Source organism: Rhinopithecus bieti, unplaced genomic scaffold (assembly GCF_001698545.2).
Source record: "Rhinopithecus bieti isolate Rb0 unplaced genomic scaffold, ASM169854v2 scaffold_12049, whole genome shotgun sequence".
Lineage (NCBI taxonomy): Eukaryota > Metazoa > Chordata > Mammalia > Primates > Cercopithecidae > Rhinopithecus > Rhinopithecus bieti.
This window is the reverse complement of record NW_016807278.1, coordinates 2,580,530-2,604,455: the sequence shown is the minus strand read 5'-3', so window position 1 is coordinate 2,604,455 and position 23,926 is coordinate 2,580,530. Positions and strand designations below refer to the sequence as shown.

Sequence of the window (23,926 nt, the reverse complement as noted above, 5' to 3'; positions counted from 1 at the left end):
GTATCTGGACCACTGAGGGCTGGTTGTCAAGGAGTTATCTTCTCTTGGTCCCACCTAGTTCACGTGAGGGAGAGGAGGCGTTCGCACTGCCTTTCTCGGGCCCCTGAGATTCTAGGCTTTAGACAATCTGAAGCTGTTAGACACATCAGTCAGGCTCTCTCTGACCAAGAACAACCCAAGAGGCTCCCTAGACCAGCCTCACCTGTCTGGATCACCATTCTCCTCCAGCTTCAAAAGTACATCCTTCCTGCAAATTTCATCAAGACTCTTGGCTCTTAAAGATAACCCTCTCCTTCCTGCAGCACTTCTATGCTTGAAGGGCAGGGAGCTGGCACACATCTCCTCTGTGTGGCCTCCTGCTCCTGGACACACGGCCTTTTTCCTGGGCGCTTTCCTTACACTGACATGACAAGGGATCTGAAAAGGGAATAAATCCAGGTTAGAGCCTCAAATGGCACAGATCAAAACCCACTCTTTCTACAAAAATTAGCCAGGCGTGGTGGCGGGCACCTGTAATCTCAGCTACTTGGGAGGCTGAGGCAGGAGAATCGCTTGAACCTGGGAGGTGGAGGTTGCAGTGGGTCGAAATCACGCCACTGTACTCCAGCTTGGGCAACAGAACAATACTCCGTCTCAAAAAAATAAAAACAAAAAAAACACTCTTTCATTTCTAACCCTACCTATGTGGAGACAGTCAGTTTCCAGCTCTCCCTCAGAAGTCCTCCCGACTGCACCTGCTTGTCCCTGGACAGTGACCTCTGGCCTGGCCACCAAGGCTGCAGCTTGGAGCTCTGTCAGGCCCTGTGCACAGCCATTTCTGACTCTCCCCTTTCTTAGATGACTGTGTGTACGTGTGTGCGTGCGTGAGCGTGGGCATGTGCGTGCATGCACACGCTTGTGTGTATGTGTGTGTCTCCATGTCTCTGGTGCCACTCCCTCCTCATCACTAACTCCTCTTCTAACCCGTCCACCAGCCCCTGATGAGCAGTCCATATGGAACGTCACGGTGCTCCCCAACAGTAAATGGGCCAACATCACCTGGAAGCACAATTTCGGGCCCGGAACTGACTTTGTGGTTGAGTACATCGACAGTAAGCATTGCTGTGCGGGGTGGTGGTGGCGGCAGCGGCGTCGGCAGCAGCGGCGGGTAGCGGTAGATGCCATTAAAGAGATCCTGTGAACTCCCCCAGGCTCAGAGAGGCCTTTTAGCCTGGCTTAATTATGGCTTAATGAAATCGATATGCACTCAGGCAGCAGAGAGGTGGGAGGAACAGACTCAAGGAGAAGGAAGGGGGCTTCTCAAGCCATTAGTGGAAGTCTAGGGTTGCATGTCTGTGAGGACCTGTGTAAAGGGGTCCTTCATTCATTTCCTGCCCAGGATGAGGGTTCTGAATAGCCCCCAAATGAGCCAAATCTCTGCATTGATCTCCTTAATTCAGGCTCCACTAGACTGGGTGGGCCAGTTCACAGACTTGGGCTACAACCCTGCTTTGCTCCAAGAGGAATGCCAGCGCCCCCTAGTCAGAGCCACAGACCAGAGCCATTTGTCCCAGCTGGTGGCTTGAGCTGAGTTGCTCACCCTTTACTGGAGCTTGGGACCAAGGGTACGGATTCATTGGACTGCAGAGTGTGGCCCCGAGTGAAGGACCCTGTGGGTCAAACCCACCATCCTGGCCTCTTTAGTATGTGCTCTAAACAATTAAGCCAACTAACCCAGCCAGCAAATCCACCTGGGATAGCCTACCCAAAGACCTCTCAGGAGAGAGCAAAGCTGACTTAGTTCTCTCTGGTTGGAGGAGGAGTTCACATCCACAGCACCTGGACTCCATAGTTTGGTCCATACTTTTGTCCATACTTTTTCAGCCTCCTAGCACCCCTATTCACCCTACAGCATACATGCACAGGCACACGCTTTTCCTGATGTGGGAATTCACCTCATGGTGAGAAATGAGAGGTGAAGCTAGGAATGAGAGCCAAGAGTCAGAGACCCAGCTCATCTTGTTTCCATGAGGGATGCTAACTGGCTTTCTGGCCCTCACCAGCCAGATCCATGTGAAAAGTCAATCGCTTCCAGGGCAACAGAGCATCTGCTGACAAGCTAAGAGTGTAAGGAAATAGGTTATAATATGTCTAGTGTGAAGACTGGTGAGGAAAGAGAACTTCAGGAGAAGGAATGGTGTCCCCAGCTGAAGGGCTGTTTAAAAGAGTTAGTATTGCATGGACAGGCCTGGGGAAGCTGCCTGGAAACCTCCCGGTCTGTACGATGGACTGGACCCGCAGTTCTCTGGTCCCTTCCCCAACACTTTCTACCTTTGACAGGTGACCAGGACCTAAGCACTGGCTCTCCAGCTCCTGGTGCCTGGCTCTAGGCTGATTGAGGTTTCTGTTCCCCAGGCAACCATACGAAAAAAACTGTCCCAGTTAAGGCCCAGGCTCAGCCTATACAGCTGACAGACCTCTATCCCGGGATGACATACACGTTGCGGGTTTATTCCCGGGACAACGAGGGCATCAGCAGTACCGTCATCACCTTTATGACCAGTACAGGTGAGAGGGGACCTGGCCTGACCATCCCCTGCGAGCATGGGGCATTTCATTCTCATCCTCAGCTTCCTGCTTGCCTCTCTCCTCGGAAAGAAGACTCATCCCCACCGCATTCCCCACCTTGCATGGCGTGTCTCGGCTCTTATTATGCATCAGCTGAAGGCTCTCAGGAAGCCTAGAGGAGCCCAGTGTGCATGCGTAGTAGACAGGAAACAGTGATTGTGGCCCTGTGGGGGTCAGAAGGAAACAAAGGGTTGTTTAACGACAACAGAGAACACTTAGCCCCGTGCTCTGCCTGGTGTGTGTGCACATTTGGTCACTGTCTGTGGGTCTGCGGGCTGCAGGAGAGTAGTGCAACCTGGCCTGTGTGCACAGGGGCTGGCTCCCTCCATGCAGGATCAGGGGATAGGGCCATCACAGGGCCTTGATCTAGAAGTTGCTCCAGGAGATCAGTGCATTTGTTACTCCCTTGCCACCATCATCTATTGTTAAAAATTTCAGAGTGAGTGACACAACTTGTTTGGGGCTTCGTTTTTGTCCCAAGTTTGTCTTGGCCTAAAAGTCGGTGACTTTTTGGCATGCAGGGAGAGGGGAAGCAGCTCTCCAGAACTGGAATGGTTCTGGCTGTATAGTGGCTTCAGCTGTGGATGAAGAAACATCTTCCTTGTGCCAAATGAACAGGCCAACTGGGGCTCAGCAAAGGGCACAAGGTTCAGAAATCTCTGTGCTGGTAGGGGTAGCTGGCAGTCCGGATACTTATAGGGCACTCGCCGGTCTGTGTGTGTGTAGCTTTAAACTCAGCCGAGCAGGCTGCCAAGTGGCCTGTATGCTAAGTCCCAGAGCTAAGGGTAAGGGTGGGGAAACAGATTAAGAGAGAAAAGGATCAGTACCTTGCCCCCAAGGGATATCCTAATCAGATGCGGTTCATTAGATACACAGGATAGGGGAGGGGAAAAAAACACAGTGATTTATATGAACTTCTGAATGTTGACTTAAATATTCATTACTCCTCCTGCACCTGGCCTGGTGAGGCTGATCCTGGTAGCTTGCATCTCGGGAGTCCCTGCCCATCTGTGTAAACGTCTTACCCCACCCCTTCTATCCTAGTCCCTCCTGGTCCGGCATCCTGTCTTCTTCCTTGTGTCTCTGCCTGTCCTGCGCATTTGCATGCCATCAAGGCTCAGAGGGTCTGAGAGTCAGGCTCCCTGATTGAGGCTAGCCAGGCCGACTCAGGCAGGATGTCTGAGTGAGTGGCCAGCCTGTCCTGTAACAAGGGGAGCCAGGCCAGGCAACTGGACAGTGGACCGAGCAGAGCAAGTGGCTGGACTCTGTCTAGCTCAGATGAAGTCCCAAGCTGTTGCTCACTGGTATGTGCATTTGATTTTGCTTCATTACATACTTGAGTCCAGCACAGCAGCAAAAAGCAAAGATGGTATTTGAAAATAGGGTTCTATCCTAGGGAAGACTGCCAAAACCAGGACAGCCTGCTTTGAGAGTTTGACTTCTCCAGGTGCTAAGCCCTAGGGCTGTGGGTGAGGGTTCAGGCCCTGCCCTGAGGGATGTCCTAATCTGATTTGGGGTATTAAGCACACCATAGAAAACCGAATGATACCGAGTATGCTTCTGAACCTAAATACTTGTTTCTCTTTTCCTGTGCTTGGTGGAAAGGCTCATTTTGATAACTTGCTTTCCAGTGATGAAACAATCAGCCCTGGCAAGTCTTCCCAGACTCCTCCCAGCAAGAGCTGGAGTGGGCAGGTTGATGAGCCCAGCTCTGAGTACATATTGTCCACTTCTCTCACAGGCTGACTGGAAATTACTGTCTGCAGACCACATAGGGAAAGGAAATATTTTCACTTTCTGAAGTCTGTGAGTGTATGTCCATATCCTTCAAAAATACACATTCTCTTTCCTGTGGATGGACTCCAGAGCCAAGTCCATGCAACCCACAGATCCCTGAGTTTCATTAAAGCAAGAACTCATGAGCATCTCTGGGCCCTGACCACTGGTCATTTAGACAACCACAGGCTGTCACTTTAGTCGGCAGACTTGAACGCACTATAGCAGTTCAGGAAGGAAACGGAAGGAAACCACTGGGAAGGCTGACAACCTCTCTGACCCTCACCAAAAAATCCCAATGGGAAGTTAATCACCTCCTTCAAGTGTTTGAAGCCAAAGAGACCTGAGGGGCTACAAACACATAACCCTGGACTCCAAGAGGCCCATCAGCCCTTCTGTGCTGGGTGTGGGATGGGGTAAGGCAGGAGGATGGCGGATGCTGAGAGTGGGCCAGCAGTCAGATAGCAGCCTGCCTCGGGCCTCAGGAGAACAGGGAGCAGGGCCTCAGGGGACCTGAATGCAGTCAGCTTCTGCTGTGTTTGAAAGAAGCATCTCTTCGGTCAACCAGGATGGGGCAAGGTGTGGAGAGGTGTCAAATGGTACTTAAGTGAGAACAGCTGAGCCAAACTGTATTTGGGGAAAATCTACCCCCGTTATATTTGTTAATCTATCCCTATTTCTAGAACATAATTCTTCTGTAGACTTTGAGTGACTGGTCTTTCTTCCCTGGCCAAACCTAATTCCTCTCAGTTAGAATTAGGAGTCATGAGAGCTGTCTGCTTTGCAGGTGTATTGCCTGTTTCTGAGTGGGTGTTGCAGCGGGAGGCGTGGAAGGCACACAAAACAAGTCTTCTAGTCCAGTGTAAGGGTGTGTGGGCCGGACGAGTGGATGCTCTTCTGGCTCCGGTCAGCTACAGCTGAGAGTGGCGAGTGTCAACACACCCTGGTCTTTGCACACTGATATTACTGGATCTGTTAGGAATCTGGAAACAAGTTTAACAGACCCATTGAGTATGGTGTTGACAGTCAAATATAATTGCTCTGGGGACTTGCTAAAATGCCTTCCTCTCAGAGTCCAGGTCATGGGGTCCCATTATAAGTGTGATCATTATGTCCTCAATTTCTTTTGGTCCTTGAGAAACTAAATCACTTTGATGGGATGTGGTCAAGCCCACCTTATCCCAGATCCCACCTGATTTTGAACAGCCTTCTGTGTCCAAACCTCACAGGAAATTCTTTGGCCTTTTCAGTAAGGATGGAAGGTAACATTTGAACTTCACCTGGTACATCAGGAATGAAAAGCCATATTTGCTTCCTAATTGCTCATGTGGCCCCTTTCTCCTGGAATGATGACTTTCTTTCCCAAGAGGAAGGAAGTCTTGTGGAGACAGCTGTCAGGGTGCATCAGAATAAGCACCAGGAAGATGGTGGTGCAACTAGGCCGTTGACTAGGTCTTTGCAGACACACAAACCAACCTCCTTGCAAAAGGTGGGTACAACTATCCAAACACATGTTGAAGTAATTCCTTCATCCCAGTGCCCAGGTCCCGCACATGGGCAAGCCAGTATCCATATGATCCCTAGCTAATATCAGGGGAAAAGCCTAAATCAGTATGCCAGGTTAACTGTATTACAGTAAGATTAAATTGACCCATTAATCAATAAATAGTCACTGACTACTTGTTATGTGACCAGCATTGTGCCAAGTACTACGAGACTAAAAGAGATCCCCCATTCTCAAGACTTTAATAGTATAATTGGAAACCAGGACCCAGGAAATAGAACAATTAAATGTTCCACTGCATGGAGCAGCTGGGGGTGAAATCGGAGTTAGGAGATGGTGTGAGTTGGAGCAAGGGGAGATTCAGGGAGGAGGTGTAGAGTGTGCAAAGGTGGCAGTGAGCTAGGAGGGCGACAGCCTGGTCTTTCTTGGGCAGGAGGGGCAGGATGCACGGAAAGGAGACTGGTGCTCCTGGAAGGCCAGGCTCAGAAGCTGAGCCCACACAGTGGGGAGTAAGGAAAGGTGGCATCATTGGAAGCCTCCTAGGAAGGTGGTAACAGGATGTCTCATTGTATCCACAGGAACTGACAGGCACACATGAGGGGACCCCTGGAATAGAATGGAACAGTGAGGGGAATATGGGAGGCATTTTGGAAGAAGCAGCAGCTCTTAGAGATGGGCACAGTGGTGAGGCCTCCGGCAGCAGCAGGAGAGTTGGGAGAACCAAGGCAGGGGGCAGGAAGACGCAGGTTGAAATTTAAGCACACACATCCAAGGAGAGCTGGAGGAGGAGGCTCTGGGCTTACAGTTGTGGAGGTGGCTGGAGGGATGATGGGGATGAATAAAGGATCACTGGTGATGACGAGAGTCAAGGAGGTGGAGGTCAGCTTGGGAGAGGCCCACTCAGTGGTAACAGCTGAAATGCTAAGAACAGAGGGGCTTAAAGTCAGCTTGCTGGGGATACAGAGGAGTTGGCGGGAACTGGAGGGGGCGGAAGAGTATAGAGTGTACCAATAAGAGGGCAGCATGTGAACTGGAGCTGAAAATTCTGGTAAGTTCCTCAAGGGTTTTTGTTTTAAGACACAGGACACTTAGGACTTTGAGACCAGCCTATGCAACATAGCAAGATCCTGTCTTTACTAAAAATAAAAAGAATTAGCTAAGCGTGGTGACAGGCACTTGTAGTCCCAGCTACTTGGGAGGCTGAGATAGGAGGATCACTTAAGCCCAGGAGATTGAGGTTGCAATGAGCTATGATAACACCACTGCACTCCAGCCTGGGCAACAGAGTGAGGCCCTGTCTCAAAAAGAGAAGAGGAGGGAAGTGGAGGGGAGAGTAGGGAAGGGGAGGAGAAGGGGAGAGGGTTGTGGGGGAAGAGAAAAAAGAAAAGGAGGGAGGGAGGGAAAGAAGGAAGGAAGGAAGGAAGGAAGGATTAAATAGATAATGATAGATAGATCTATATATATTAAATGGTTATAAATGCTATGAAATAGAGATAGTGGCTGAGTGGGAGTTGGGGAAAGGGACTTTGTTTAAACTGGAAAGGTTTAGGAAGACCTCTCTGAGGAGGTACCAGTTGCCAGGGCAGCCATTAGAAGAAAAAGCAGCAGATGCAAAGGCCCTGCACTAGAAATGAGAACAGCCAGCATGGCTGGAGTATAAGCATGAGGACAGGGTGGTGGGAGGTAGGACTAGAGAGATGGCCAGGGCCTGCTCTGATGGAGTCTGACAGGTCAGGATAAGGAATGAAGAGTTTTCTTCAATAACAATGAGAAGCTTTGGAGGGTTAAAGCAAGAAAGTGATTTAGTCCTATGTGGGGGGTTGGAAAGATCACTCTGACACTGTGGCGGGGGGCCTGCTGGGAGCAGGAGTGGAAGCAGAGATGGGACTTTTCTCTGCAGCCTACCTACATCATGGTACTCACAAGCCTTGTTCTCACAGGCCTCTCCTGCTTTTCAGCCCAGGGCTGCCCTGGGCAACCAGAGTGCAGAGGACACTTGTTCATCAGTCTTCACCCTGTATTGAGAACTTTCTTGGTGCAATGCCCTTGCCTGGGCACTGGGAAGCCTGTAAAAATAGTTTCTGCCCCCAAGAGGAGCAAAGGGTGGGCTTGCACCCAGATAACTGCCCCACAAATGGCATGTGCTGAAGACCTGGGAGCGCACGTGCTGTGGCCCTCATGCTGTTCCCTGTGCTCCTAGAAAGAGGCTCAGTGCCTTGGTGCCAGCTCCATGGTTCTTGGGGCTCCTGCTGTTGTGTGCCTCTCCCCAGGTGTCTCTGGGCCGGCTGGTTCCAGGGTTACTTTGAGTGTATTAAGTTCCTTTGATCCTTCCCTTTTGTCACAGAGTCTCACGTTCTGTGACAGGCTGCATTTCAGGAGGGTTCACTTTTGTTCTCCAGCCAGTAGAAAGGAGAAGGGTGAGTTGGTACTGACCACACCCCACTCCTGAACCCAAACCCAGCCACTGGGCCATCAAGGACACGCTCAGATGACTCCTGAGCACCTGTTCTTCAGGCCCTCCTGCAGGCCTTTCAAATCACAAAGGGATCTGCCCACTTTGTAACAGGTCTCCACATATGCTGGGCATGGACAGAAAGGGACTCACTGTCACAGGGGTTGGAGGGGGCACGTCGGCTTGTCACAGACCACCGGGGGGGTCACCCTGTGTGGAGTAGTCTGGAAGCGTCATGGAGTGAGCAGAAGGCACAGCCCAGCCCCACGTCGCTGCTGGCCTGGCTAGGGGTACCCACACCAGCATTGCCTTTGCTGTCAGGAAGCACGTGATCCACTAGAGAGATGTGAAAAGATAGGGCGTCCTGGGCCTCCACTTGGTCCAGTCCCCACCCTCAGGAAGGCTGGATGGCTTCAGAGCCATGCTGGTGGGCAGGGACGCCGCTGTGCGCCTGTGCAGGCCTGCGAAGGTGTTCTCATAGCGGGTTTTTGCAACATGGCCACGGCCTACACTCCCTGAGGGTAGCTTGCCGGCTCCCATTTCTCCACCCTGGACTCATCCATGGGGAATCATACTTCCGTAGCCAATCCGTGGCCATCCCTCAGTCCCCACTAGGCTGTGACCAGCCCTCTGGTTTCCAAGAATGCCGTGCTTCGTTCCTAGGATACTTTCCCCTTCCTAAAGGACCTGTTCAGCCTTCTGCTGCTTATTTGCTCCTTGTACCCCTTTCCTTTGCCTCTTTTCTGATCTTTTGACCTTGGCTCTTTAATTATTTTCTTTTTGCCCTTTAGCAGGGTAGTTTGGGCCGGGGGGCTGCTAGGTGGTAGTGTTAGGCTCCAGGAGAAACATCCATGTGAAATAGCTGAAGTTCTTCCCTCCATCTCCCTCCTCACCATCTCCCCCATGAAATCATTCACGGGTTTGCTTCCGGCCCTCCCTGCCAGCTTACACCAACAACCAAGCGGACATCGCCACCCAGGGCTGGTTCATTGGACTTATGTGCGCCATCGCCCTCCTGGTGTTGATCCTGCTCATCGTCTGTTTCATCAAGAGGAGTCGCGGCGGCAAGTACCCAGGTGAGACGTGCGAGAGGCATGGGCTTGCAGGGCGGGGCACGTCTGCTTTCCCGTGAGTCTCCAGGTCTGCAGCCAGATCCAGGGACTGTGTCCTCTCAGTGAAGCCAGCCCTTGCCCAGCTTGGAAATACAATCCTCTTGCCTGTGCATCTTCGGGCTGCCAGCAAGCACTTGAGTTAATTAAGTTCGCCTGCGTTGGGCGGATGGCACAGTCCAGGCAGCCTCAGAGAGGGGATGGAAGGAACCCTGGCTCCTGTTAAGAATGACCTTTCCTCCTCTTGACTCACCACCCATTTGCTCTATAAATTGGCTTTTTTTTTCAGCCTGAATCTCATTAGGATCCTGGGTCCCGGGGAAGGAGAAAGGAAGAGAGGCATTTTCCCTAACCGTGTCCCAGAGAATGGGGAGAGGAGGGGTCTGGGCAGAAGCAGCACCCCCATGAGAGAGTTCCAGAGGTGGGCACTCAGCAGGACGATGGTGTAACCACCAATACCACTAGCAAGGGTCAGAAGCTCCAACGCGAGGAGCAGGGAGAGGCTGAAGACGGGTGGCATTGGTAGGGACCCCCGTGGTCCTAAAGCACTTTGGGCTTCCCTAAATTCCCAAGGAGACCTCAAGATCCTTCAGCCCCTGGCTGGGCACAGTGACTCACACCTGTAATCCCATCACTTTGAGAGGCCAAAGCGAGTAGGTCACTTAAGGTCAGGAGTTTGAGGCCAGCCCAACCAACATGACGAAACTGCGTCTCTACTAAATGCACAAAAATTAGCTGGGCATGGTGGCAGGTGTCTGAGGTCCCAGCTATTCAAGAGGCTGAGGTGGGAGGATTACCTGAGCCTGGGGAGGTCAAGGCTGCCATGAGCCATGATCGTGCCACTGCACTCCAGCCTGAGCAACAGAGTTAGACCCTGTCTCAAATAAATAAATAAATTGTTTAAAAGATCCTCCAGGCTGGGCACCGTGGCTCACACCTGTAATCCCAGCACTTTGGGAGGCCAAGGCAGGCAGATCACTTGAGGTCAGTTCAAGACCAGCCTGACCAACATGGTGAAACCCTGCCTCTACCAAAAATACAAAAAATTAGCTGGGTATGGTGGCACACGCCTATAATCCCAGCTACTCAGGAGGCTGAGGCAGGAAAATCACTTGAACCTGGGAGGCAGAGGTTGCAGTGAGCTGAAATCGTGCCACTGCACTCCAGCCTAGGTGATGGAGTGAGACTCCGTCTCAAAAAAGGGGAAAAGAAAAAAAGATCGTGCAGCCCAGACATACCAAGGTCAAGGACAAGGACCTCTGGCATTCTTGTTTCTGGAAATATTGATTGTTTTTTACACAGGAGCAAGAGAGCCATCTGTCTGTGATGGGGTGGGTAGGGTGACAGGAGACAGGATAATGGATGATCCTGAAAGCAAAAATCTGGCTGGACTACAGAATGAAATTTCTCCCTGCCCCAGAAAGTCGCATCACCAGACACACCCCATGCTCCCCAAATGCTTCCTTCTCCCCATCTCTTAGAACAGGTCCTCCCCTAGGACCCCTGAAAACTCAACACAAAGGAAACAGAAGGGAGAGGAGACTCGATTCTTTTTCCTTCCCCATGCCCAAGTACCCACAGACTAGGACTCTGAAGAACTGTGCCTTAAGTGAGGGAGGGCAGGAAATGATCATTCCTTACTGGTGAGCGATGTTTCCTTTCACTCTCTTCTGCTGTGCTGGGCTTATCTGGTTCTGTAAGAGAGAAAGCCTCAGTTAGGGAAAAGGCTGCCTCCTCCATCTGACAGTTAAGACTTGGGTGGACTGAGTTCACGCCTGTTCCAGGTGGAAGTGGAATACCGGAAGAACCCAGCAGATCAACTCTGAGCCGTCCTTTGCCCTTTCAGAAAGTATCTCATTCCAAACAGTTCTTCAAAACTAATCTCTTGCCCTCCAGCTACAGGGTAAGCCCCTGGTCCCTTAAAAAGATGAGTGAACCAGGAGCCACAAGGCCTGGGTGCTAGTCTTCCCTCCGGTCTTTGTTCAGTCACTAATTAGTTACATGATATGCTCTTCACTTCCCAAGGGTTCAGTTTCCCTCATCTAAAATGAGGATGATTATCTGCCTTGTATCTCAAAAAGGACACATAGGCCGGGAGCAGTGGCTCAAGCCTGTAATCCCAGCACTTTGGGAGGCTGAGGTGGGTGGATCACTTGAGGTCAGGAGTTCGAGACCAGCCTGGCCAACATGGTGAAACCCTGCTTCTACTAAAAATACAAAAATTAGCCAGGCGTGGCAGGCACCTGTAAACCCAGCTATTTGGGAGGCTGAGACATGAGAATCGCTTGAACCCAGGAGGCAGAGGTTGCAGTGAGCAAAGATAGCACCACTGCAAAAAAAAAAAAAGATACATAAAGAGGCTTTCATGTAAGTGCCTGCTGTGCATCCACCTCTGTGCTATGCACTAGCAGTACTGGAGGAAAAATGATCTCTCCTCAAGGGCACCGTAGCTGACACCGAAAGAATGAGCACAGCACAAGACAGGGCCTCAGCTGAATGCTCACACGTCACAGAGGAAGTGGAGGAAAGGGGCACGCCAACAAGGGGGGTCACAGAGAAGAGACACTTTCCATCCCATAGGTGTGTACGGCGTGTCTTCTCTGCTCAGGGCACTCTGCTAGGAACTGTGAAGAAGCACACAGACCCCCACCCTTGAGGAAAGAACTGGCCTTCTGTGATAGGCATGAGAAACATGCACAAATAGTTATACCACAGAGCAGAATAAGAAAGATGCAAACAGTGGAGTGTTTACCTTTGGCAAAGGAAAGGATCACATCTATTTGGTCTTTTGGGGAGACTTCATGGAGATGTGGTTGGGGGAGCTTGGTAGGAGGAGATTTCAGTTGTCAGTGGAGATGTAAAGAGACTTCTGGGGCTGAGAAGGAGGCGGCAGAGTCAACTTGGCAACTGATTGAGTACAGGAAGCAAAAACAAGGGAGGCGTGGATGGTGCCTTGTTAAAAAAGAGTGTCCGTGAGCCCAGGGTGGTGCCTTCTGGTCCTGCAATCAGTGGAGCCCTGGAGAGCAGGGGCATGTACTTAATCATCGTGTCTGTGTCTTTGCTTCTTTTGTTGACCAAGTACGAGAAAAGAAGGATGTTCCCCTTGGCCCTGAAGACCCCAAGGAAGAGGATGGCTCATTTGACTATAGGTGCGTGATCTCCCTCCTCCTCTCTCAGGCAGGCTGTCCTCCATGTCCCTGAGGCACCACCCTCACCTCAGAGCAGCTCCACTTGGCTGAGAGGCCATGAGTAGCCGTCCTTGCCCATTGGGCCGTCACCCTGCCTCTCTGGCGGCGCTGTGGTGGAGAGTGCATGCTGCTGAGTTTACTCAGAGGCTTCTCATCCTAAGAGTGCCAGACGAGGCTGCTCCCCCAGGAGACACTGCCTGACACATGCGTGCATTAGTTTGATGAACAGCATTTCATTCATTCAACCGCACAACTCAAATGTATCAAGCTTGCTATTTATATCTTTCCACCTTTTCACTCTGAACACGAGCCCCAGGACCCTCTTGCTGTGAGATGAGCTCAGCTCTCAGGCTGATTCTCTGCCCACACTCTATTCCTAACCCTGAAGATAATGACCCTGGGAGGCTGTGATGTCTTAAAGCCTCAAGGAATGAAGGTGGGCTGATTCCAGGTCGTTTCTCCTTGAACATGGTGATATCTTTGGGCCCTAGACCGGAATGGGCCTTGGAAAGGTATCTAGGTCCAGTGCCCTACGCCCCAGATGAGAGGACTGAGGCCCAAACCGGGAAGCGTATTGTCTAAAACTCTTCCATGCTCCCCACACAGTGAGTTAGTGGCAAAGCTGGAAAGTCTGGGGCCGGCTGGTGCTGCTGGTGCTGCTATTCTATACTTCTGTACCCGTGCTCCTGTCCTACCTGGATGCATCTTCGTATCTGGGCTTAACAACGTTGTTTGTCCATGGAGATCACGAATATGTTCTGAGCTGAGGGATGATGCAGAGTGGGCTGTGGAGTGTCATTCTCAGACTGTGGAGGGAATGTCTGATCAGAGCCCTCCCTCCCCACACCACCCAGTTACTGCCTGGGCCCAGGCCCTTGTCCTCTGCTGCAGTCTCCTTTTCCTGTCCTGGGCCTCTGCCACTCTGCCCATCAGCCTGGCAAGCATAATCAGATCAATGGGTGGTGAAGCCACTGCCCACACAGGAGCCTGTCTGTAGGCTTATGGGCCATAACTGTCCATCTATTCCCAACATCCCCACAAGCCCCCTGAAAGGGCAGTCACAAGAGCCCCCTTCTCATCTTCCCTGGCAGGGCCCAGCTTCCCTGTGGGCTGAGACTTCCTTGGCTTTTTGTTCCAAAAGTCCCCAGACTCTCGGTGCAGCCGGAGAGGAGGAGCGTGGACCTCCTCCAATACAGGGCTGAGCAGCCTGCACGGTGAGGAGCTGCTTCCTTGTGCACCTCTCCTGCCCCAGACACCAAAGCTGTCGGGCAAAAACCCCTGCCTCCTCCCCCCAGACACTGAGGCTGGGTCTACACACACAGGAGCATGCCTAGGCCTGCACCCCTACATGCACACACCCCTCTGCTTTGGCTCTGGAAGGTCTGCAGCATCTGTCCTAGAGTCCTCCCTTGGATGAGTGTAATAGCCCTAACCTAGGAAAAGGCTGAAATTAATACATCAGAGGAAGAACTAAGTTTCTAGGGGGGATAGGCCTGGGGGCGAGGAGTACTGTTCCTCTCACTCCAGTCTGTGGCTAAGTGACTGACCACCTTTCCCATGGGGCGCCCTCTGTTAAGGCCACCCCTAGTCATTCTGGTTTCTTTCAAGCTTCCCTTAGGAGAGGTCTATTCAGTCTGTTCTTTTTAGACCTAGATCCCCTGTCCCCTCTACAGCCTGGCATGCTACAGACCTCTCCCCCTACCCCTCCCACTGGCTGGGCTGTCACTGTCCAGTGGCTGCACTTAGCTTAGCTGCCTGGAACCAGAGGAGGAATTCCCACAAATCGCATAGCACAGTCCTCATGCCCCTGCACATGGGGTGGAGGGTCCTGGGAAGGAGTGCATGCGAACAAGACCTGCAAGTGGGGTGAGGAGCCTGGCAATTCCCCTCCTCCAGTTGACAAACAGTGGCTTCCACTTCCTGCACAAACTCAGCACAGCCCCAGAGAGCTGCCTCCCTCACACCATCTCCCAACGCACGGCTGTCCCAGAATACAGTTAGGCTGTATTCATGGGGCAGCACTGCAGGGAGTGAGCTAATAGCTTTCCGTCTTCTAACACAGCCCCGGCCCTGGCTCGCTGCCCTCCCCTGACAGCTGTCTTTGCCCGATACTGCTATTAGAAGTGAGAACGCACTGCCCACTGTAATGGCAATTCAGCTGGTTGTCTTCCCCATGTCCAGGAAGGACGGGGTGGGTGGGCAGCTGGGGGCAAGGAAGGGTGTGGTGTGTGTCTACTCAGACTGCCTGGCACTGCTATGGTCCCACCCACTGAGACCCAGACTCCCACTGCTCATCCTGAGCTGCTCCTGCCCAGGAACTGGGCTCACCTCTGAAGTGCAGCCAGCACCACCTGGTGCCCGCTCTGAGCCTTTCCAGCCAAGGGAAGGGACATGGTGCCTGAAGAGACACTGGCTCAGGGAGCGGCCCACGCCTCCTCAGGAGCACAGCAGACATCCTGACTGGGCAGCTGTTCCCAGCGGCCCATACAGCTTTATTCGGCAGCCTCCTAGCTCTCCCTGCACAAGGGGAGCTTAGGGCCAGGGCCTGTGGGCCTCAGAGGGGCTAGGCATGATCCTCTGAGCCTTGCGATCTTCTCACGTTTGCTGGCATCACCTGCTTACCTGTGTGCGCCTCCCTCCCACTACTCTTGCACACCTGTACTTGCTGGGTCCAAAGCAATAACATCTTTTTATAGATCAACCAGATAGCTCAGCAAAACACACCAAGACAGAGAAGCAGAGAGGCGGGGGAGAGCTTTCTTCCTTTCAAAGCCTTGCTTTTTGTCAAGGTGAGAGTGTTTCCCTACAGAGTCACAGGTCCTGGGAGATCAAAGCTGGGCCAGCCCCTCTTAATGACTGAGGCCCAGGTCACAAAACCACACAGTGACACACTTGGGACTAGAACCATCCCATACGGTCTAACAAGCAGTGGCTCTGCCTCACCATGGGGTGGCCATCCTCTATCCACTCCCACCACAGACAGGGACCCAGTCTCATGGAAGGAACCCGGACCAGGAGCCCAAAAGCATGGGCTCCACTCCCTGCCCTACCTGACTTGCAACCTCACCTTAGAAAAGGTGCTTGTCCTCTCTAGGCCTCCGTTTCCCTTCCGTAGAGCAGGCTGGACAGGGGAGGGTGAAGCGGGGACTGGACTGGGTGGTCTCCTGGGTCCCATCCTCTCTGAGCTGTGTAGGACATGTGTTGGCAGGAGGCCGGCTGCCCCATCCCACACCACCTGAGATTCTCTGTCTCTCTTTGGCCAGTGATGAGGACAACAAGCCTCTGCAGGGCAGTCAGACATCTCTGGACGGCACCATCAAGCAGCAGGAGAGTGACGACAGCCTGGTGGACTATGGCGAGGGTGGCGAGGGCCAGTTCAATGAAGATGGCTCCTTCATCGGCCAGTACACCGTCAAAAAGGACAAGGAGGAAACAGAGGGCAACGAAAGCTCAGAGGCCACGTCACCTGTCAATGCTATCTACTCTCTGGCCTAACAGAGCCCACCCAGGCACAGCCACCACTTTGCAAGTGGGAGGAGGGGAGAGGGGGAAACTAAACCACTGCAGACCTACCACAAAGCCACCACCACCTTCAGTAACAAGGGTACGATATGGGGGTCTGTCAAGCTGTGAGGATCAGTGACCACCAAGCCACCCATAAGCCCCCTCCCAATGACCCCCCTTCAGCCCCGGGTGCCACCAGTGTGGGAGAGCTGGAGCCGTGGCTGAGCTCAGCTGGAGGGAGCCTGGCCCCTTGCCCAGTCTCACAGCCACCCCCGAGCGTTCCACCACACTGCCCGCCCTTGGCCTCGGCACATGCTCACCGTTTCTGTTGGTTACAGGACTTCTCATTGTCTTAATTTTGCTTTGTGCATCTTCCCCTCCAGACCCGATGTCTCTGTTTTCTTTTCCTTTTGAAAAAGTGTTCCTGGAAAAGAAAGAAAAGTGGATTCTCCCCAGGAGACCGCAAAGATAGGCAAAAAGGATTGAATCCGTACCAGAACATGTAGACAGGCTGTAATATTCAAACCACCTCTGGGCCAATGCATTTCCGAAGGATGCCTTTCTCGCCATATGCCTCCCCTGGCCCCCAACCCCTCTGCCTCGGCCTTGTCAGTTGCTGAGCTGGGCTTGGCTCCTTTCTGGAAAATGACAGTATTTTTGGCAGGGAGAAGGTGTGCAGGCCTCCTTGCTGCTCTCTGGTTCGGTTGGGAGGTGTGTTTACCTCTTGCTCCTCATTCCTCCCCTGCCCTTTTCTCTGGAGTATCTAAGATGTGAGCTGCACTGACTCTGAAGAAGTTTGAGGAACAGGAGTGAGCACTGATAGGAAGGACTTCAACGCCAGTGACTGTGTACCTCAAGCAGAAGAAAATCAGGTGTCTGGTCTCGGGGGAACTCTGCTTACCTCTAGAGAGAAGAAAAAGGCTGGGTTTGGACTTCCTTCCTCCCCACTGGTGAAACCCAGGATGTAGATAGAGGGCCACACCCACTCTGTCCCAGAGGGCACCTGTCCACGTGGCTGGGGCCCATGCTGCCACCCTGGAGGAGATGAAACGCTGTGATGCAAAAGCTTTGCTGGTGCATTTGGGGCATAAGGCACTGCTCCCCTTCCACCTCTAGCAGATAGATATCATCTTCTCAGCCAATTCTGTAGGACACTGAGGCTCTTGTTTGACGTGGTATGTGGATGGGGACTTGCCTCAAGACTGAGCCAGTCTGCCCTTTCATTGGGGTGTATACATATCAGGGGACCTGAGGTGGCACCGTACTCAGTGCTGTGATGCCCCCACCTGGGGAGGACTCAATGCTCTTTGTATGCCTTATGCAGCGCTGATCTGCCCCTGGAGTTCCCAGGTTCCCAGCCCCTCCCTGCAAGCCTTGAAGCCTCCAGCGATGTCTGTCTCCAGGAGAGCAGGGCAGCCTATGCAAGTGTTCCGGCAGGACCAGAAGCGGCCACCCAACACACGTCCTTACCAGTCACCCCAAATGGAGACGCTCGCAGACCTGCAGTTGTCAGACCGAAGGTGCTGCCTTCATCCTCCCCACCTAATGCATTTTTGAAACCAAAGGTACCTAGCCTCAGAGACAGAGAAGGAGAGGGGGAGATCTTGAGTCTAAGAGGAACCCTTTAGCTGTTTCTGTAGCTCAGGTCAGTTTCAGGAGGGTGAAGCTGATCCCCAGGAACGAATCAGCTGCCATGGGCACAGCCTCTGATTTGAGCCTCCAGCTGCTAGCCAGGGGGCCTGGGCCGGACCAGGGCTCTGTCCTTCAGTGACTTTATTAAAGCATCATTTGCCACATGTTTAAGCCGCAAAGGTATTAGCAATGCTTGCATCATTAATAATCATTCAGTTGAAGGTCAAGCCCATAGACACACACTCTGTCTGCTGGTAAGAAATCATAGCCCAGAACTGAGCCAATAAGGCTGTTTGAACCTGAGAGTGTGTGATGGTCATTTGGGCCAAGCCTCAGCCAGGGCTGCTGCCTGGACGCCTGAGGGGTAGCTTATCACAGTGCAAGGGGACAGGGTAAACAGCAGGGGGTGGGGCGTGAGCTTGGAGGGCCCCTCCCCTGGCTTTCCTCCAACACCTGCTTGGATACCAGGCCCACTGTCCCTGAAGGGAATGTCAGGGAAGTGTGCCTGTGAGCTGAATTAAAGGACTGGCCTTTCCAGAAAACGCTTTGGATCTGAGCAGAGTAGTCAGTTTCTCAGACACTCATTCCGTACTGCACCGTACATGCCAGTGAACTCACTGCACCGAAAGCAGGCTCTTAGGGCAGGAAGGGACGGTGAGCAAGTCTGCCATACCACCTGGTGACTGGGAGGGGCTGCTTCCCTCGTAAGGGTCTTGGGGAGAAGTAAGCCCACTGCCTCTGCACCTCGTTCCAGTGTCCTGCCAGGCTCTGCACTGTCCTTTGTGTATGAAGAAAATGCTATTAGCCCTGTCTCAGGCTACTGTTCTGTGGGTGTTAAGAGCTACCCCCATCACCACGCAATCACACCCCTCTGAGCAGAAGCAAATCTGAGGCTGAAGAATTAAGTTTTCCCCAAGCAAGGAAGGCAGGTGGTCAGAGAGATCAAACGCTGAGGTGTGGGGATTGCAGGATTCAGGAGGCAGCCCCTTTGGGGAAGAGGAGAGTGCGTTTTCCATGGAGCCCTTGTCAGAGTCCACCCCAGCTCAGCAGGAAAGCAGAATTGCCCAGCACTCCTGCCAGCTGGGTCTCCCAAGCAACTACCCCAAGACATACCAACAATGAAGCCAGGATAGCACCATTACCATCGGCACTCCAGTTTGGCTGGCTGGGAGGAAAGTGCTGGGCATCTTGCAGTAACTCTAGAAGTTCCTTTGACTGGGCTGCAATCCCACCTGTGTGCTCAGCCCTAAGAGCTGTAGTTTCCTGTGCTCTCATTTGTCCATTCATTCATTCATTCATTCATTCATTCATTCATTCAGCAAATACTCTGAAATCCAGTCTGAACTAAGGCCTGAGCTGTGGATACCATGGTGCGTGAGTTAGATGTGGTCCCTGCCCTCACGGGGCTGACAGTCCTGAAATCAAGTGCTGGGACACAGTGGCCATTGAGTTGGGAGCATTCTTCCCTCTATTGCTTAAGCCACTGATGGCTATGAGCTTGAAGAGAGGGATTCTGAGGGAGAGCTTGGTCCATCTGGTCACCAAGGCTGGGCAGGACAAAGCAGTCAAGAACCACGGTGTGGCTTGAGAAACAGTCCTGCTCCCTGAGCCTCTTTGCTCTGCCTCTTGGGGCAAAGGGTTAGTCCACATCCAGGTTGCATGAGATGAGATGCAAAGGGCTCTGTGTGGGTGAGGAATGCAAGTTAGAGGAACGGGAGAGGCCACCAGGATTGGGACCTGTTTAGGTAATTCCTGTTGGCAGCACCTAGAGAGAGCATCTGAGCCAAAAGAGTGGGAAACTCTGCCCCAGCAATGGCACGGGCTGTGGTCTCTTTCTGGCGCCCTGTGCTGGAGCATGGCCAAGTCTTAGGGCGTCATGAACAGCCCATTTGATGGAAGGAGCAGGGACATAGCACATTTTTGTCTGTCTTTGTGAGGCTGCTTTGCTAACTCTCTGAGGAGAGGAAGCCTCTCAGGCTTTCCGTGGGCTGGGGTTGGTGCCAGAGAATCCCTTCTCAGTGGGAGGGCAGCAGGTTCCCGGGAGGCCGGCACAGGGCACCGCTCCCCGCTCCTGATACCTTGGTGCAGACTGACTTCCTGCCCAGTCACCACTCCGGCCAGCCCCGCCAAACACACACAAGCCCATGGTTGCGGTTGGGTCTATCCCGTTAGTTGGCAAAGGATCCTGCTTGAGCTCTGCATAGTAGCTGAGGAGTAGCATAGAGGAGGGCCCTGATTTAAAAAAAAAAAAAAAAAAAATAGGCCTCAAGACAATGAAACAAAGAGCTTGATATGTCAGGAGGAGACCAAGGCCCTGGGAGGCATAGGCAAGCCGGGCAGAGTCAGACCAGCGCCCTCCCTTGACCATCTCCTAGCATTCCCCTCCCTTAACCTAGACAGGGGCTACCCCATGTGAGTTCAAGCCAGACTTTGTGGCTGTCCCCAGCCTGCACAGCCCAAGCCCAGGGAAGTGTCCTTTCTTTCCCTTCCTTACTAATAATGGGCCTTCCTGAGACACATTCAGAAAAGGATCAGAGAGAAAGGAGAACCATCCAGGAGAGCCACAAGCACCCACCAAACAGTGTTTCAAACCTCACCTGAAACTGCTGTTCCTCCTGTCAGCATACTAGTATTAAATGGGTGTTCCATAATGAGAAGGATGGAAATGAAATACGTGCAAAGGCATCTAGCTTAGGACTAGAATCGGATTTCAGCATGTGAAGGAATCCCAGAGCTGATCTCATTGAAATGATTTATTGTACAGACAAGGATATGCAAATCCACAGAAGTGAAGGGATTTTTGCTCAAGATCACATAGCTGGCAAACTAAGGTAAGGTTAGGGCTTGAACTTGGGCCTTCTGACTCCTTGTCCAGTGTTCTTTCATCTCACCACAGCTGCCTCCTTTGAAACAGAGGTATTAAGATCTGTCCTTCTGGTTCACCCTCTCATACCTCTTTACTGCCTCTCCCACATCCCCCACATGCCTCCCAAAATGAAAGACGAACAGGATTTTTTGTTAGACCAAGATCAGTCTGTCTGTTGATCAGCCTGTGGTTCACCCAGCCATGCAATTAAGGGCAGACCTGGGCCAGTGGAATAGAATAGCTGATTGGTGTTTGTTACTGTGAACCCTAGACCGTACCACCTAGAATGGTGTCTCTTGCTTTGTAACACATCGGGCCTTCAGCGTGCTGTATTCCTCAGAAGTGAGGGCATCTCTGTCCATTCTGCCCATGGCCACAGGGTGCAGAGAGGCAGCAGGGCCCATGCAAGCTGTCACCCTAGGATTTGCTGGGCTGGAGTTCAACAGATGTAAAGACTTTGGTGAAGCAATAAACACAAAACTCTGGGAGAAGATATCCAGAATTTTGTGCACTACTCTGTTTCTTTTTCAAAAATGAGGCAGATCAGATGTCCCTGAGCTGCCCCTTTTTTTCTGATTCCCCACTGCAATGTCCTCAGTCAGTGTTGTCCCTCTGCCCGGCTCCCCAGCTCTTTGCCAACCTCTTCACACTCCCCTTGAGCTGAGCATCAGTCGCCTGTGACGTGGCCACCTTCTGTCCTGCTCCCACTCCCGACCCATGCTGGACCCTGGAGGACCTCCTGCCCTGCCCCTACCACACACCCATATCCCCCACCATTCCAATTTGTTCTTTCCCGTGGGGAATTCTTTTCCCCAATGTCTCCATCCATTCCTACGTATCCACATACGCACAAATTGGTCTGATCTTTTTTCCATTGGTTAAACATTTAACTCCATGCCAGACCTTGTTTTAACCCCTCTCACATCATGTTCTTTCCTTTTTTGCGAGTTATTTTGCATTAACCAACTTTGTCAGTGACAGATGCGTATCTGAGGGTGTCACGTACGACCTTCAGCAGGGAAGACTTCTGGGCCATGGAGGACCGTCTAATACATGGACTTATAAACTGACTGCATGAGCAATGAAAAGGCCAAATTATTCTGAATTTTTTTTGGAATCACTGTAAAAAAACTGATTTCTTTTGTATAGAGAACACTAAACGTATAATAAAAGTTGTTCAAAATGGACTCTTGCCGTGTGATTTGCTCATTTTCTTGATTTGTTCTTATTAGTGGATAGGAGAGGGATGTCGAAGGGCTGATGGCAAAAGTGGATCAAAAGGGTTTTCATGGGTGCCAGAGAGCACACTCTTCCAGAATTCTACCATACCATCCCCCCTCTAGAAGTTATCCTTACTCTGGAAGACTCACCTGCACAATTTGTGTTTTAAACATAGTGTGACTGGTATAGGAATGTGTAATGTGTACGGTCGTGGAGACACCCTCTGATTCAGCGTGATGAGTGTGCACATCCACCATTGAACAAGTGCCATGCTAGGGAAGCTGGGAGAATGAAAGAAATCTGCCATGATGCCCCGTCTCCTAGCCCCCTCCTCCTTCTGCACCGCTTGCCCTTAGATCGAATGTCAGCGTATGCCCAGCATTGTGCCTGGCACAAGGTAGATATTTCATATTGTTGAAAGAATAAATAAAACAGCTTACTACAAACCAAAAACCCCTCTCAGTAGGCTCAAAGGAATCTTGACCAGCAACCAAATAGGGGCCAGGCATGGTGGCTCACACTTGTAATCCCAGCACTTTGGGAGGCCGAGGTGGGTGGATCATTTGAGGTCAGAAGTTCGAGACCAGCCTGACCAACATGGTGAAACCTCGTCTCTACTAAAAATAAAAAAATAAAATAAAAAATTAGCTGGGTGATGTGGCACATGCCTGTAGTCCCAGCTACTCTGGAGGCTGAGGCAGGAGAATCGCTTGAACCCAAGAGGCGGAGGTTGCAGTGAGCCAAGATCATGACACTACTCTCCAGCATGAGCAACAGAGGGAGACTCCATCTCAAAAAAAAAAAAAAAAAAAAAAGGAAAAGAAAAGAGACAGAGGGGGCCGTGTTGATTGAGAGGCAGTGCTTGGCTCTCACCATGTCCCCTGGATAGCACCACAACATGTCTGTAGTTGTGCTGGTTCTCACTGAGGAGTAGCCAAAGAGCCTCACCCAGGCAGGATAAGACATGAGGGACCCCCAGACATTGTAACCTCCCACCTCCCTTTCCTCAGGGTGGTGTGGGGGTTGGACTGAGCACCAAGAGGTGGTTCTGCTCTTGTAGAAAGTTAACGGATAGTTTCTAGGAATAGGCTGTAATGAGGAATGAGGGCTAATGAATTCTCCTGAAAATGCAGACCCAAGTCTCTGACAAAAAACCACTGAGTAACTGTCCAACCCACCTGTGTTTGCTCTCCCTTCAAAGTCCTCAGAACAGACAGGGTGGGTGCAAAAAAGAAAAAAAAAAATGTCCTCAGAATGGATCATTGACTTGAGGGATTATTGCTTAGGCTAAAATGGGACATTATTTCCAGGTCCAGCTCCTCCTGAATTGTTGGCTAACTCGGGGAAGTCACACACCTCTGAACCTCCCTATTTCCTCCTTGAAATACGAGAAAGATCCTTTCTCTCTCTCTTTTGTTTCTGAGGGGTTTTTTGTTTGTTTGTTTTGAGACAGGGTCTTCCTCTGTCATGTGGGCTGGAGTGCAGTGGTGCAATCACGGCTCACTGCAGCCTCGACCTCCCAGGCTCAAGCTATCCTCCCACCTCAGCCTCCTGAGTAGCTGGGATTACAGGCGCCCGCCACCATGCCTAGCTATTTTTTTGTGTGTTTTTTCTAGAGACAGGGTCTCGCTATGTTGCCTAGGCTGGTCTCAAACTCCTGGGCTCAAACTCCACCCCGCCTTAGCCTGCTAAAGTGCTGGGATTACAGGCCTGAACCACCGCGCCTGGCAGGAATATTCTTTCTCATCATTCTCAAGTTCACACGCTGTCTTTGAAATTTGTCTCTCACATCCATATGCACTGTCTCACCCTTAGTCCAAGCCCTCACGGCCTGAATTGAGTGTTCCTGCCTCCTGTGTTGCCTACTCCCTCACGAAACTGTAGCCAGAGGGAGCTTCTAAAATACAAATCTGATCATGTCATTCCTTTACTTGAAACCATCATTAGCTACATTAGATAAAATCTAAACTCCATGATTTGGCATGTTAGACCTTTGGTGATCTGACCCTCACCTCTCCATCTTCATTTTTTCACCACTCCCCACAAGTACCCCAAATTCTATCCATT

General features: G+C 51.7%; 1 protein-coding gene across 20 annotated transcripts in view; it reads left to right on the top strand.

Moving 5' to 3' along the window:
• The window catches only part of NFASC (neurofascin), a 204,655-nt gene extending 182,830 nt beyond the window's left edge, over positions 1 to 21,825 (top strand). For 9 of the 20 annotated variants that reach the window (XM_017880997.1, XM_017880994.1, XM_017880998.1 and 6 more), the window contains 5 exons: positions 975 to 1,091; positions 2,395 to 2,547; positions 9,284 to 9,415; positions 12,528 to 12,597; positions 15,900 to 20,041. In XM_017880997.1, the coding sequence (XP_017736486.1) occupies positions 975 to 1,091; positions 2,395 to 2,547; positions 9,284 to 9,415; positions 12,528 to 12,597; positions 15,900 to 16,131 (704 nt within the window). In that variant the 3' untranslated portion in view covers positions 16,132 to 20,041. Of the gene's footprint in view, positions 1 to 974; positions 1,092 to 2,394; positions 2,548 to 9,283; positions 9,416 to 12,527; positions 12,598 to 15,899 lie in introns of those variants that run through there. The other 11 variants (XM_017881014.1, XM_017881013.1, XM_017881015.1 and 8 more) reach the window with 5 other exon arrangements.
• Positions 21,826 to 23,926: the final 2,101 nt, after the last annotated feature.